Below are 16,338 nucleotides of genomic sequence, written 5' to 3'. Positions count from 1 at the left end.
AAACTCTGAACTAGGAAGTATATATAAACTTGTCTGTCTTGTCTTGCTAGCTAAGATGAGGCAAGAGTCCCCCTCATTAAAAATGAGTCATTTGGGTAGGGAACCTACAACTGCTTGCCTTCCCATCAATTGTTGGTTCTTCTCACTTTCCCTCTTACAGTGAAGGCCCCAAAGCTGTTGCAGCTCCTCGACCTGACCGGTTGGTCAATCGCTTAAAAAACATCACCCTGGATGATGCCAGTGCTCCACGTCTAATGGTTCTTCGTCAGCCAAGAGGACCAGATAACTCAATGGTATGATTTCATTAGGGATGTGAGGGAGGTCAACTAATAGTCTTACTTCAACTTAAAGAACTTAGCAAGGGTTTCTTATCACTAGTTTGGGCTCTCTAATACATTAATTCAGACCCTAATGGATTCTTTCTGTAAGAAGCACTTTCCTTTTAAAGATGGGGGTCTGTAGATCAGAGTGGCCTTGAATTCTCCTCTACACTTCTGCTTTACCCATAGTAGGATAACTGGCATGTGCTATTACACCAAGAAGCACATTTCTTGGTATATTCCATTCAATGCGTTTCTTGCTCTTAGAATTGTATGTTGTGATTGTCAATACACTCAAATCGTTAACTGTTCTATTTCTTCACAGGGATTTGGTGCAGAAAGAAAGATCCGTCAAGCTGGTGTCATTGACTAACCACGTCCACAAAGCACATCATTAATCCACTATGGTCAAGTTGGGGGGATTCTGGTGAAGGGTTCTGAATATCTTCCTCTTCATCCCTCCCAAAAAATCTGGAATACTTATTCTATTGAGCTATTACACCAGTTTTAACACCTTCCTCGTGTTATGTTTAAAGAAAAAAATAAATAAATTTAAGAAACCATTTTAAAATTATGCACAGTTGCAGCCTGGAAAACTTAAGGTGGCGCCTTATAGTGTCAATTTAGGAGCTTTATTTGGTGCATTTAACGCAACTGGTAATTGCAAATTCCACTTGGCCTGTGTAAGTGAACAATACAGACTGTTACTTTGTTGGCCCTATGAAATTCTGCACTCTAGTCAGTATATACTCTACCTTCATGACTTAACTCAGCTGCATTCTTTTCCTTTTTTTCCCTGTTCATTATGCTTTAATTCTGAGGACCATATGAAGGTAGAATATATTACCTTTAAAAATTGCAAAAATTTATATAGCAAACGATTTTAAGTTGATGGCCAAATGTTAAAATGTTATTTTCCTATCATTTATAATCTTGTCACAATCCACTTAACGAAGTTTGATTACATTTCAGTGAAAATTATCTTCCAGAGTAGGTTTTTTTTTTTTCCTGGGATAGGGGCTAAATAACTTTACTACAATTAGTATGTGTGGTGCAGAATTTCATGCAAATGAAGTGTGCCAGCAGTGTGATAATTTAAACATATTTAAACAAAAGACGAATGCACAAAATTGCTGCTGCTTAGATCACTGCAGCTTCTAGGACCCAGTTTCTTTTACTGATTTAAAAACAAAATGAAAAAAAAAAATAATAAAAAAGTTGTGCCTGAAATGAATCCTGTTTTTTTTAATAAGTAGCCCCTGGTTCCAGTGCCCTGCTCAATACAGGCACTTGATCCTTGGTGTAGCTTCTGTTCAGCTTTGTATCACGGGAACGGATTGGCCTGATTTCTTGGCCTTCGTCTTGAATTGGCCCCAAACAGGGTCTCTGGCAAGTGGAGTGAAGGCTTTTTGTCTAAAGATGACAAGGGTCAGCTCAGGGGTTGTGGGGGAGGGCTTTCATCTTCCCCGTTGTCATTTGAGGTTTTGAACTCTGGGTAAAGAGGCCGTTTATCTTTGTAAACACAAAACATTTTTTGCTTTCTCCGGTTTTATGTTAATGGCGAAAGAATGGAAGCGAATAAAGTTTTACTGATTTTTGAGACACTAGCACCTAGCGCTTTCATTATTGAAATACGGGAGGGGAGGGGCGGGACTGGGTGCGGCCGCTACGAGATTCTTAAGTCCGTTGGCCCACGTGGCTGGGGCGGGGACTTGGGCGCGTAGTGATTGCGTAGCGGGTGGGGCCGGAAGTGCTGCTCCCGGGTGGGGGCTGTTCATGGCGGTTTCGGGGTCTCCAACAGCTTCTCAAGTTGAAGTCCAAAAGACTCCCGAGGCGGGGTCTGCGGAGTTTGAGGTAAGGCTCCGGCCTGCCTGGCGTCGGACTTTTCAGCGTGCGAGCGCCTGGCGGGGAGTGGAGACTCGGAGACTCGGCTAGCTGGAAACAAAGGCCTGGGTGGGGGACTCTGGCTGGCTCTGGCCGTCCGTGGGGTGATTTTCAGAGCCGGAAAGGGGAGTTTAGGGAAGTGTGCCTGCCAGGCGGACCCCAGAGCTTGGGTTTGCAGGAATAGGAAAGGGGGATTCCTTTCCCGTAAACTGAGGGCGGGGCCGAGTCGATTGAAAAATAGACGCGGGTCTTTAATCCAAGAATCTGTGGCCGGCACTCACCTGCAAATAATGTTATGTTTCTGAATCACTTTGAGAACTTAGTGGAAGGCCACGTGTACCAAACTGGGGCCTTAGAAACAAGAGTTTAGTAAACTCACAGAAGCCCTTGAATTATTGTAGGTTTGGTTTGCCGGTTTAATCGTAATTGCTGCTTTCCTACAGGTTTTTGCTGGTGTGAAATGACTGAGTACAAACTGGTGGTGGTTGGAGCAGGTGGTGTTGGGAAAAGTGCTTTGACAATCCAGCTTATCCAGAACCATTTTGTGGATGAATATGATCCCACCATAGAGGTGAGGCCCAATCTACTGCCTGGTCCTTATCCTCACTTTTGGCTTTCTCTTACCCATAACTGCTCTTTGAAAGTAAAGAGAAGAGAAAGCAAGAAGGTATTCCAAAAACAGTAAATTTTAAAGAGTTGTAGAAAAAAGTTCGTGCTTACTAAAGACTTCCTTTTAAATGTACACAGTTTTCATTCTGTTTCTTTATGTCACAGATCTTCAATAGAAGCTTAGGTCCCAAGGAAAAGGATTGTAGGCGATCATACAGTGGTGGGGATAGAGAACTCAGAGCTCCGAGTCTTAAGTTTTCATTCTTGATCTAGTCCAGATTGAGTTGGGGGTTAAGATTTTAAGTCATTGTGTCTAGAAGTTCCTTCTCTGCAATTTAGTTGTGGAATATTGAGGAAAATCACCTAAATCCTCACAAGTCTCATATTTCTATGATGTTAAATTTCCATCACCTTCCTGGAATCAATGGTGCAGGTCTGTATAAGCCCAGCTTGTAAGCATCCAAGAGGCTGAGGCAGGAGGTTCCAATTTCAAGGCTTGCCCTGTTTACAAAATACCAAACAGATTTTTTTTATGTGTAAACCAGTTCTACCACATAGGAATGTTAGATAAAACTCAGATGTCTACACTGGTTACATTTTAACATATTCATGTAACAAAATATAAGCACATTTCCAATACCACAGATAAGGTCTTCTAAGTGTGGAATATTATATAATAAGATTATGGCCATAAATCCATATTTGATGTATCTGGTTTTGTTATTTTTATTAATGGTTTTGTTTCTTTGTTTTTTGTCTTAACCTCGTAGCTCAGGCTGTTTTTGGGGTTTTGTTTTGTTTTTTGAAACAGGTCTTACTGTGCTTTCCCTGGCTGGCCTGTGACTTGAACTCACAGATATTAATCCACCTGCCTTTATGTCATGCAAGTGCCTCTGTGTGTGTGTGTGTTTGCTACCTATTAGCGGATTGACTTACACACACATAGCAAATCACATAGGTAGACTTACTTGTCCTGGATAATTGCATTTCTCTGGTTTTACATACAGATTGAACCTGTCCTTGCCCCCACCACCCCCACCTCCTCACCCTTTCATATTCCCAGGATTCCTACCGAAAACAAGTGGTGATTGACGGTGAGACCTGTCTGCTGGACATACTGGACACAGCTGGACAAGAGGAGTACAGTGCCATGAGAGACCAGTACATGAGGACAGGCGAAGGCTTCCTCTGTGTATTTGCCATCAATAATAGCAAGTCATTTGCAGATATTAACCTCTACAGGTACTGGGGATATTTTCTGAAGCAAACGTTGTATGTGCTCTGAACCTATACTAAAGTATATGGACTTACGAAACATACAACTTTTTAACATTTTGGTTACAGTGTGTATTCGTGGAGGCCAGGAGCACATGTGTGCCAGTGAGAGTTCCGTCCTTGGGCTTAGCAGCAGTCACCCTTGCCCATGAACCATCTTTAAACCCCTGGTATTAAAAAGAAGAAAGAATCTGATTTTTACTGAGTGTGTGGTATACTGTTGCTCTTTGTGGAAATGAAGCATGCTACAGAGTAACAGGATGATAGCAAAGCCAGGGACCAAGAAGGAGTCTTTTCTCAGAGAACTGGAAAGTTTCAAAGCTATGTGGGCCCTAAGGATTCTTCCTACCCATTTTATATTTTTGAGACAGGGTGTTGCTATGTATCTCAGGCTGACCTTGGATTTACAATCCGCCTGCCTCAGCCTCCCAAGTGCTAATTTTATAGGTATATGTCAACACATCTAGCCAATATTCTTACTTTACAGAGTAATAGAGTTTAGAGGTGATTTGTTGGATTTTCAGAGTTGTGATGTTTTTCTTTTTTACTTTTTTTTTGGGGGGGGGGGGGTTGTTGATTTGATTTTAAAGACAGTTTCCCTATGTGGCCTGGAACTCACTCTTTGACCAGACTGGCCTTGAACTCACAGAGCTCCACCTGCCTCTGCCTCCCCAGTTCTGGGATTAAAGTCATACACCACCACTGCCCATCCATATTTTTCCTTAGCAAAAAACAAAAAAACAACAACAACAAAAAAAACAAAAACAAAAAAACCCACTGGGTCTCTCTCTTAGAACAGCATTCTATCTTTAGGCACTGTCAAAGTTGAAATTTGGCTCCGTTATTAGCTAAGTAACTTTAGGGCGAAATACTAAATCTGTGTGTCTCAGTTTCTGAATTTATTATAAAAATAACTCCCTCAAGGCTGGAGAGATGGCTCAGAGATTAAGAACACACTGGCTACTCTTTCAAGTGACCCAGGTTCAGTTGCCAGTACCCACACAGGGCCCTGGGCCATTTGTAACTCCAGCTCCAGGGCATCTGGAACCTTCCTCTGGCCTCCTTGAGTACCAGGCGCATGTGTGCGTAGATATACATATAGCAAAATACTCATACCCAGAAATAAAACTAAATCTACTTAAAAAAGAATACTTCCCTCATAAGGTTAGCAAGAGTAAACAAATTAATACATATTCAGAACAGTGTCTGACCCATAGTGTGGACGTCTGCCTCCACCAAGTCCTGGTTATAAGTCTGCCTACACCCCAGTCCTGGTTATGAGTCTGCCTACACCACAGTCCTGGTTATGAGTCTGCCTCCACCCCAGTCCTGGTTATAAGTCTGCCTCCACTGAGTCCTGGTTATAAGTCTGCCTATACCCCAGTCCTGGTTATGAGTCTGCCTACACCCCAGTCCTGGCTTGTTTTCCTGTATTTCCTCAGAGCTTGGTGCTCTTTGTGGGGGAATGAAACCATAAAACCAGTTTCCCCCTTGGATCAAGGGAAGGTGCTCTCTACGCCAGCACATTAAAGCACCCTGTGAGGATGTGCAGTGGTTCGTGAGATGGCAGTGAAGACGTGTCACCAAGCCCGACCTGCCTGCCACTCTGCACCAGGGCATGTGTGTGTCCAGCAAAAAAATGTTAAGTTTAGAAATAAGTGAAAAGGAAACTTATCAATGAGCTTATTCTATGTTGATATTGAACTATATATAGTCAGATCCTGGCTTTTGGGGGTTTTGTTGGGTTTTGTTGTTTGGTTTTGGGGGTTTTGGGGGGCTAAGGGGGCAGGGGGCAAAAAATTATGACATTATACCAAAGTAGTCCTGTAGCTAGCTAGTAGGGTTCAGTTGAGGTAAGTGACTGAAATCCAAGGGTAGAGGGTAAAATAGTACTGTGCAGTACCATAGCCATGACCAGATGTACTTATTTTACATTTGCATAAAACTGAAAAATTAGTTCCTTGGCCACAGAAGCAACAGACTAAGTTCTCAGTAGCAGACTAAGGACTACCAGGTACCATTTTTTATTATCACAAAAAGTTCTTTATCACAAGAACTTGAGGCAATAACTTTAAATGTACTGAGTGCTATATTGTATGTGAACGGAAAAGAAAACTCTTTGCCAGGGGTGGTGGCATGCACCCTTAATCCCAGCACTCAAGAGGCAGAGAGAGGCAGATCTCTGTGAGCTCAAGGACAGCCAGTGCTACATAGAGAGACCCTATTGTTTTTACTAAAAAGCTGTTTTTGATAGTCCTGGATCTATGCACATGCCTGCATGCATATACATATATTAATAGCAATTCTAGAATTTCCTTAATGTTATATATCATGAACTTCCAGCTATAGTTTTGTTTGAGGAAAGTATTAGAGAACAACCCATCTTAGAAAGTAAATTAATTATCTTCCATTAAATATTGTTGTTGCAAAAGGAACTTTAAAAAGTTATCTAGACTCCAGGTAGTGGTGGCGCACGCCTTTAATTCCAGCACTTGGAAGGCAGAGGCAGACGGATTTCTGAGTTTGAGGCCAGTCTGGTCTACAGAGTGAGTTCCAGGACAGCCAGGGCTACACAGAGAAACCCTGTCTTGGAAAAAGCCAAAAAAATAAAAATAAAATTAAAAAAAAAAAAAAAGTTATCTAGGGGCCAGCAAGATGGTTCAGTGGGTAAAAGTGCTCGCTGCCAAGCCTGATAACCTGCATTTGATTCCCTGGAACCCAGATAGCGTTAGGAGAAAGTCAGCTTCCCCCAGGGCTTCCGTCTGATCTCCACATGCCTGCCATGCACATGCACATGTACACACACACAAATAAGATAGAAGTTAAAACAATTTTTTAAGCCATTTAAAATCCATAAGCTCTACTTTCTGTACTTTTAAACTTAATCTAAAGTACCATTTGTAGTTTACAGTTAAACCCAGAGCCAAGCTCCTTGGAAAATATAGGAGTCTAGCAAGGCCATCTGTGTCTGTATATTCGAGCCAGGTATTTCTAGGACTGGAATAGTGAACTGGAATACAGCCTCACACGGCTTCTCCGAGCCTAGGCTGACACCCTTGACTCACAGGTCTGTAGCTGTGCGTGCTCAGGGTGTGTAAGCTGAGTAACAGTAGCTGAAAGGACTTCGTCAGTTTACCGCTTCCTCTTACCCTCCAGAAAGCTTGCTTTGATTATGATCAGCTACCTGTTCTTTGTTCTAGAGAGCAAATTAAGCGAGTGAAAGACTCTGATGATGTCCCCATGGTGCTGGTAGGGAACAAGTGTGACTTGCCAACAAGGACCGTTGACACAAAGCAAGCCCACGAGCTGGCCAAGAGTTACGGAATTCCATTCATTGAAACCTCAGCCAAGACCCGCCAGGTAATGCTAGAGATTTGAGCAAGTGTGAGTGTTCGTTTAAACTTGGTTGGTCAAGTGTGGTAGAGATGTTGTCTGTGTTATTTATAATGGGTTTTGGATAGTGGTTGCTGTATGGTTGGTCTTTGTTTCTTGTCAATCTTTTCCCTTCTCCTTCCATACCCCCTACTCCCCAAAAAAGAATACTACTGTACTGTGGGTTTTCTATTTCTGCCTTGACAGGCTCAACTCCTCCAAGATTAAACATACAAGTAAGCATGAATCCTTTTTCCGTCAGCACTTGCCACTATTAAGGAATTAACTTTACTGGAGGAATCCTCACAGTTGGTAGTTCTGTGCTGTGCACCCACCTTGCCCTTTTCTCTTTGCTGGACTATCTTTGTGTTGTTGTTTGCTTTGTAAAAAACATGACAGTTATCAGTGGTGATCTCTTAGGCATGCTGGATTTAGTGTCTTCCTAAGTCACCCCAATTTACCTGCTGTTGATTAGTATCAAATCCACACAGAGAGGTGGAAATGAGAGATTACAACTTGGACTGTGTCTCTTGTTAGTTTGTTTTGTTTTTTTCCTTTACTCTTTTTCTTTTCCTAGGGTGTGGAAGATGCCTTTTATACACTCGTAAGGGAGATACGCCAGTACCGAATGAAAAAGCTCAACAGCAGTGATGACGGCACTCAAGGTTGTATGGGACTGCCCTGTGTGGTGATGTAGTAAGGTGAGTCTGTGCTCTTGCATCGTAACCATAGCTCCTACTTAGCATTAGGCAGTTCAGAAGAGTGTGAGCACTACTGACTTTTGTAACTTAAATGAGAGTTTTCATATATTTGCAAACTTCTTGGGAGCTGGAGACATAGCTCAGCAGCTAGGAGTTCTTCCTGCTCTTCTAGAGGACGTGATTCATAGGCCAGCGTCCATGTAAGGTGGCTCGTAGCCAACTGTGACTCCAGCTCCAAGGGATCCACTCTTCCTCTTATAACCTCCACAGGCACCTAAATCTCTATCTCTCTCTCTCTCTCTCTCTCTCTCTCTCTCTCTCTCTCTCTCTCTCACTCTCTCTCTCTCTCTCTTTCTCTCACACACACACACACACACACAAATAGTAAAAATAAAATAATTTGAATAATTTGGGGCTGTAGAGATGGCCCAACGGTTAAGACTGCTCCTCTATATGTCCAGAGTTCAATTCTCAGCAACCACATGGTGGCTCACAACCAAGTGTAATGGGATCCAATGCCCTCTTCTAGTGTCTGAAGAGAGTGACAGTGTACTCACATACATAAAATAATTTCCCTCATAGTACCCTTTCATGGAGTGCAAAGATACAATTAATTCTTTCAGCATTTATTCTGCAAACAGCTTCCCATTTTAGTATAAGAATTTAAGACCTATATGTGCCATGATTGTGGAGTAGACACATTGAAGACACCATACTAAGGATTAACAATATAGAAACTAAATGACACTGTGTTCTTTTGTTTTAGACCCTTTGAAAGTTCTGTCATCAGAAAAGAGCCACTTTGAAGGTAGGGCAAGTTTGTAATGTCCTGAGTGACACTGAGTTTCTTGCTCTTGCTTCTCTTACCACCTGTTTCTGTTTCAGCTGCACTGATGCCCTGGTTCTGACATCCCTGGAGGAGACATGTTCCTGCTGCTCTCTGCATCTCAGAGAAGCTCCTGCTTCCTGCTTCCTGCTTCCCCGACTCAGTTACTGAGCACAGCCATCTAACCTGAAACCTCTTCAGAATAACTACCTCCTCACTCGGCTGTCTGACCAGAGAAATGGACCTGTTTCTCCCCAGTAATTCTCTACCCTGGGTTTCCCCTAGAAACAAACACACCTGCCAGCTGACTTTGTCCTCTGAAAAGCAGTTTACATTGATGCAGAATACCAAACTATAGACATGCAATTCTATTGACAACAGTTTCTTAAGCTCTTAAGGTAACAACTGCTGGTGACTTCCCCCTGCCCCCAACTGTTGAACTTGGCCTTGGGGGAAAATGTCATAAATTACTCTTTCCAAGAATATAGTTAATGTTGCTGATTGATTGATTCGTAATGTGATCAGCTATATTCTATAAACTGGCATCTGCTCTGTATTCGTAAATGCAAACATGAATACTCTCAACTGCATGTATTTAAATCCAACATTCACAACAAAGTGCCTTTTTCTGAAAAGTGCTCTGTAGGCTTCCATTACAAAATTCCAGTTTGTAATTGGAATAGGTATTTCAAGAACTATTGTATAGGAAAGTGACTGTGAGCCATCTACCTTTGAGGGAAAGGTATCTCTAGCTGATGGCAGATGCTTGGTGTATGCACATGAAGATAGTTTCCCTGTTTGGGGTTCTCCAGGAGAAAGATGGAACTGAAACAATTATGAGTAATTTCATTTAATTCTAGCTAATCTTTTTTTTTTTGGTAGGTTACCACCTATAAATATTTGTAATTTCTTCTAGCTTACTGATAATTAATAATCAATGAGCTTCCATTATAATAAATTGGCTCATACCAGGAGGCCCTCCATTTATTGTTAGATACTGTAAAAATTGGCATGTTATTACTTTATAGCTGTGATTAATGATTCTTCAAACCTAAAATATAGTTATTAGCAGGTGGGTTGTATCTTTGCTGCATAGTTTCTTCATGGAATATATATATGGAGAGAGAGGGGAGTGGCCTCAGTTCCCTTCTCAGCATCCCTCTCCTCAGCCTAGAGCAGTTCAAGCATCCTACGGGGGCTTGAATAGTTATCTCAGTTGAATAAACTATGGTGCTAATGGACCAGGTCATGGTTTCAAAACTTGAACAAGCCATTTAGCATCACAGAGAAAACAGTTCATCTATATTTGCTCCCTGCCTATTACTCATGCTTCTAGACTTTTGCCTGATGCCTGCTGTTAGTGCTATAAGGATAAAACTTAGTGTCTTCTATACCAGGACTGGAGATTCCTGGTGAGCTGTGGGGTAAACCTAGATATCGTTACAATTTCAGACCCTTCTTTTTAGCTGCATGGAAACGGAAGCAAGAGTTCATACCTCCGTCTCTCCCCTCAGTAGGGTAATGTTCTTTAATCTGTATAGCTTTTTAAAAGTGTTTAAAACATGTCTATAAGTTAGGCTGCCAACTAACAAAAGCTGATGTGTTTGTTCAAATAAAGAGGTATCCTTTGCTACTTGAGAAAAGAATGTAAAATGCCATTAATTGTTGTCATGTAGAGGCTTGGTATTTGTGGTAATGCCCTGATAACTCATTGGTGGATTTTGTTTGTCATGTGATACTTAAGATATAACTTAGCTCAGTAATTCTAATGAAAACGTAAGTTGAATACCTTGATTGAAAAAAGCAAACCTAATTCCAAAATAGCCATTTTGTCTTCTGATCTTGTAATACTTAAAATCTAAGATCCTTGGGATTCTTTTGTTTATAACAGGATCTTGCTGTGTAGTCCTGGCTGGTCTCAAACTCACAACACTCTTCCTGGACCAATCTCCCAAGTGCTGATCACACACCTGGCTGATCTAGTTTCCAATGAATTTTCATTGTTATGCAAATTCCCCCATCATCTTGGAACTAACAAAAGAGGGAAAACTGGAGCAGTGCTAAGGCAGGAATCTGTCACCTGGGGTTTGCATTCCTAAGCAAACTGCTGCCCTTTACAGCGTGGCTCCATCTTCTTGCAGCTGCTGAACCAGCACTCGGTCTTGTTCTGTTTTACTGTGTCTGTCTGTATGTATGGGGGTCCCTACAAAGTTCATTAAACTCCAGTTAAGGAGAAAGTTACTCCCCTTGGCCCTTTCGACCATAGAGTGTGTGTGTGTGTGTGTGTGTGTGTGTGTGTGTGTGTGTGTGTGTGTGAGTGTGTGAGTGTGTGAGTATGTATGTCTATAGTTGGTCTCCAGTATGTTCTAAAAGTTACTCCCCTTGGCCCTTTCGACCATATCGTTCGTGTGTGTGTGTGTGTGTGTGTGTGTGTGTGTGTGTGTGTGTGTGTGTGTATGTGTGTGTATGTGTAGTTGGTCTCTAGTATGCTCCAGTCTGTTCTAGACAAACAAATGGAGCCAATTCAGGCTTCAGATGTCCTTACTAGCATATATTCCCACAAGGTGTGGGTTTTGGCACAACAGTGACAAATTTAAAAGCCAAGTAAGTCCAGTTGGTGTGGTATCAAAGTGTTTTTAGAGAGAGTAATTAGTGAAGATCTGGTTTACCTCAAAGTTTCAAAGCCTCTCTTCCTGAACTTAAGTGCCTGACCCGCTGTCACAAATTAACATGTTCCTGTAAGGCAGTTAGTTGAAACTTTGTTCACACATTGGAGAGTATGAAAATGAGGTGTTCTAAGAGCTCTGATACTGAATCTGTGTAAACCTGTTAAATGCTGTTTGTTCCAGGACTTGAGTGTGTGAGTTGGTAACTTAGTACTTGTTTACCAGTTCCATAGGAGCGCTATGTGTACAGTGAAGGAGGGTTTGTTGTAGCTGGCCACCTGTAGAATCAGCCTTTAAACTGCTGTGAACTTTGTCATGACTTGAACATGAAGATAGACAAAAACTCTCTGAAGACAAATGTTTGTTTTCCCCATTACAGAATGAGCTTGGTTTTGTTTTATCATTGTATTTAGTCGTAAACTCTCAAGCTGGCAGCTACAACCAAGGATCAGAAGGTGTGTTCCACCGGGTAGGATCAGCTCTGCTCATTATGAGAAGCAGAGGTAATAGTGGAAAACATTTTGCCTGGGTGGTTCCTATTTAAAAGAGAGAGGTGATAATTCTTGAACATTAGTTTTTATTTTGCTATTTCTTTAAGCTGTCTGATGTGCCACAAAATTGTTTTAAGGTATTTGTGTTTTAAGAGTGTTCTCATGAGATTAGTTGTAGATACTTTAAAAAATACAACTGGTTTTTAAAAATCTGAGTATTGCTCTAAGCAAAGGTTTAAACTCTGGAGAGAAGGGAAGGTGGATGGAAGTTATTTGGCTTTTGTATTTCCGTGCTGTCAAATATAGGTCAGAATGTCAACTGTGCAATCCTGCTGTTTAAAGAACTATTGGCCTCTGGGGCTCTCATAAAGGGGCTGATATTTTAAGTTGACTGTTTTATTGTAAATTAATCCATTTTAATTTTTAAAGACTTGATTGACTGTATTCCTTGTTAAATAATTTTGAAAAATAAAAAACTGGAAATTCTTTGCTTAACTGTATTTTCCCCACTGCTTAGGGGGTTTCTGTTGCTCTAAAGAGACACCATGACCACAGCAACTCTGATAAAGAAAACATTTCATTGAATCTGGCTTACAGTTTCAGAGGTTTAGTCAGCTGTGGTCACTGTGGGAAGCATGGCAGCATGCAGCCAGACATGGTGCTAGAGAAGAAGCTGAGAGGTCTGAAGACAGCAGAAAAAGATTGTGCCACACTAAAACTAACTTGAGCATTGGAGACCTCAGAGCCTATCTCCACAGTGATACACTTCCTCCAACAGGACCACACCTCTGTGGGCCAAGCATTCAAACACATGAACCTAAGGGGGACATTCCTATGCAAACCACCAAACCCACCAAGGTCCATTTTAGGAAATTTATATTTCAGATATTGATGTTCTGTTTGGACAGTGCTGGGGAGACTCTTCCTCATTAGTTCTTAGTATAGTAAATGGCTTCCCTGGCCACTCTGAGGCTTCTTTTTGTGGTTTTTGTTACTCAGGGCCCTTTGTATTGAAGGAAGCATTCTTTCTGAGTAGCATGATAAAGTCTGGCAGGGTCCTGTGCCACCCTGCCAGAGCATGTGTCTTCCTTTGTACCAACCACACAGATACACTGTTCATTACCTGTTCTGAGGTCCCTTGTCTCATCGACTATTTACCTAGAGGCTCAACATGGGAGAGCAGTGTAGTCATGTTACTGTGTTCATTATGGGAGCTGTCAAGCTCTTACTGTGCCCACTTTATAGATTGAATTTTGTAATACGTGCACATGTCCAGGAAGAAACTGTACAAACAGATTAAAGTTTGTGTCTTATTCCTTGCAATTGTATGCATTCAGGGGGAGACTCAGGATGTACTCTTCATGGATAAATGGAGATCAATATATCAAGGTTTGCTTTGGGGGGCAGTTTCAAAATTATTTGTCATATCCTCATTTATGAATAAGACTGTTAGGCCAGGTGAGGTGGCCACACATTTACAATCCTACACTGGAGAAAGGCAAGAGGAGAAAACCAAATTTAAGTGACAAAATACTTCTAAGTAGAACCACTCAGGATAAGGATATTTTAGACTGACATAATTCCTCACTGAAGAAACTAGGTTGCTAGGGTTCAGCACGTAGCTCCTGTGTATGTTCACCTCTTGTGACAAGCAATACTCAAGGTCACCGAAACCCCAGTGTGTTTGAATGAGTTACTTGATACCCATAAATTCATGAAAAAGGGCCAAGATTCCCAGTGATCATTTTGCAAAACTGCTTAAGAAGGCTTTGTAATAATTTTAGCACGTCCACCAGATGAAAACTGAATTGAAGAATATACCAAAATAGATTAACAAGTGCACTTTTCAGTGTCAAACTGAGCTGAAGGTGGCCTTCAGCCTTGCTTGAACACTACCACGTGGATTACTCCACGCACCATCATTTTAAGCCCTTTGGGAATGGGAACTGGTTACCTCTCAACCCAGATGGTGGGATCCAGTCTTCAACAAGTACAAATTCCAGCTGCCAACACTTTGTTTTGGGGGTCAAAGTGATACCAGCAGCTTCCAAAGACAGCTACATGCCTAGCCGGGCACATGTGGTTGGAAACTGGCAGCTGTCGGAACTTTTACAGATAGGAGTTTGGGGTCTTGCCCTGTTTAGGAAAAGGGTTCTTCCAGAATGGCTGTTAGGGGTGTGAAAAATGGTGGTATTGGCATTTTCTGTAGGAGCTCGAGATGTATAGACTATGATATTTAAGTCAGAAAAGCCTTGCACATTATTTCAAACATTTTGGTGTATATAATCACTTTCGTATATATAAAAATTTATATAAATTTGCTCAGCTGAGACCAAGCATATCTGATCTGGATGGATTTTAAAATCCATAGTAGATAGATTTTAAAGACATCTTGAAAGTTAGGTCAAAAGAGCTTGTAAATTTATGCTTATTTTTGCCTGTAAAATTTGAGAAGGTTGACATTTAAGTTTAAAGTTCAAAAATGAAACCCTAGTAAGGCATACCAACTGATATTAGTAAAGTTTGTGTTCTCTCTGAGAACAGTATTTGGGCCCTGCTGGAACAGTACCAAGGTCTTCTGGAAGAGCAGCTAGTGCTTTTAAACACTGAGCCATCTCTCCAGCCTCAAGATTTTTGAGTGAATGTGAATACAACTTGTATGTCAGCGCCCACAAGCTGCTTCATCTTTTTTATCTGCACCCCTGAAACTATGTTCTTTATCTGTAGCCCACAATCAGTGCTAAAGAGAGTTGGTGCCAAAGGAGGACCAAGTCTGCTGTCTGTGGGCCTCTTCCAACAGTAAATCTTTTCTAGGAAATTGCTCATTGGCCTGATCAGAACATCGTCAGGGGCTTTTCTGACCTACTCAACCTTTCCATCTGAAGGTCCTCCCCTCTTCTTGCATCTCTCCCTTTTTATCTGTCCCAGGCACTTCCCCCAGTACATCTCTTGTGTGTCTAATCTTATATGAGCCTCTCACCAAGAGACCAGAAGTCCCTGGAACTAGTTCTAAAGCCCAGGCAGGCCTTGAGTTTACAACTATCCTGCCTCAGTTCTTGAGTAGTTTGGATTACAGGCTCAAACCACTAGAACACAAGTCTCTCCCTCTCCCTCTCCCTCTCCCCCTCTCCCTCTCCCTTTCCCTCTCCCTCTCCCCCTCTCCCTCTCCCCCTCCCTCTCCCCCTCTCCCTCCCTCTCCCTCTCCCCCTCCCTCTCCTCTTTCTCTGTCTCTGTCTCATGTCATAGTCCTGGCTGATCTAGCATTCACATCATTAAGGTTAGCCTTAAATTTGTGACACTGGATTCACAAGAGTGTACCCACAAGCCTGATCTCCAGAATCCAAAGATATGGAGAGCAATATGTTATCATTCCCTTCTGAAAGGCAGTGGAGGGAGATATGGCAGCACATAGCTCTGAAGGCTGAGGAAGGAAGATGGGAAGTTACAGGCTATACTGGACTTCATCATGAGAACTTGTCTCAGGAAAAATCAAAATTGTCAGGCAGTGGTGGTTCATGCCTTTAATCCTAGCACTCAGGAAGCAGAAGCAGGAAGATCTCTGAGTTCAAGGCCACTCTGATTTACAGAATGAGTTCCAGGACAGCCAGACAGCCAGGGCTACAAATAGAAACCCTGTTGGGGAGAGAGACAGAGAGACAGAGACAGTCGTGCTGAGGCTACAGTTCAGTGATAGAACACTTGTCTAATAGACATTGATGCTCTGGGTTTGAGAGACAGAGCAGAGATGGAAAGATACACATTCATGTTCCGTGTGTACCCAAGGAGGCACAGAGTACCCGATCTGGAGCTAGAGTTGCAGTGAGTTGCAAATTATCTGATGTGGGTGCTGGGAACCAAACTCAGGTCCTCTGCAAGCACTCTTAACCACTGAGCCATCTCTCCAGCCCCAGTTGTTTTTGAGAGGAGGTCATCTTCTAAGAGCTAATTAAGGCATTCATGGACACAGTTATGGAAATGTGCACAATATCTAAACTCCATACTAGAAACAATACTGGGAGCCAGTGACACAGCTCACTGTCCCAGGAAAGGGACTGCAGAAAGCCTGACACCACGAGGTCCACCCACATTGTAGGAGAGAACTGACTCCCAAAAATTGTACTCTGATTTCCATATAGCACAAATAAATAAATACAATGTAATTTGAAGATTTTTGTTGCTCCTATGTTTTTGTAT

At 42.0% G+C, this 16,338-nt stretch overlaps 2 protein-coding genes across 5 annotated transcripts in view; both read left to right on the top strand.

Annotated features, from left to right (window-relative positions):
• Csde1 (cold shock domain containing E1) overlaps positions 1–1,927 on the top strand; it is a 35,180-nt gene extending 33,253 nt beyond the window's left edge. For all 4 annotated transcript variants that reach the window (XM_052179619.1, XM_052179620.1, XM_052179617.1 and 1 more), the window contains 2 exons: positions 161–293; positions 646–1,927. In XM_052179619.1, coding sequence (XP_052035579.1) covers positions 161–293; positions 646–693 — 181 coding nt within the window. In that variant the 3' untranslated portion in view covers positions 694–1,927. The remainder of the gene's footprint in view (positions 1–160; positions 294–645) is intronic.
• A 125-nt stretch (positions 1,928–2,052) lies between these two features.
• Nras (NRAS proto-oncogene, GTPase) lies at positions 2,053–12,639 on the top strand. The gene is made up of 7 exons (XM_052179616.1): positions 2,053–2,174; positions 2,648–2,775; positions 3,877–4,055; positions 7,289–7,448; positions 8,038–8,161; positions 8,928–8,969; positions 9,047–12,639. Exons 2-5 carry the CDS (start codon positions 2,665–2,667, stop codon positions 8,155–8,157), a joined length of 570 nt encoding a protein of 189 aa, XP_052035576.1. The 5' UTR covers positions 2,053–2,174; positions 2,648–2,664; the 3' UTR covers positions 8,158–8,161; positions 8,928–8,969; positions 9,047–12,639.
• Positions 12,640–16,338: the final 3,699 nt, after the last annotated feature.

This window comes from Apodemus sylvaticus, chromosome 4, assembly GCF_947179515.1.
Source record: "Apodemus sylvaticus chromosome 4, mApoSyl1.1, whole genome shotgun sequence".
NCBI classification, from domain to species: domain Eukaryota; kingdom Metazoa; phylum Chordata; class Mammalia; order Rodentia; family Muridae; genus Apodemus; species Apodemus sylvaticus.
The sequence above is the reverse complement of the archived record's forward strand: the minus strand, read 5'-3'. Positions and strand labels throughout refer to the sequence as shown.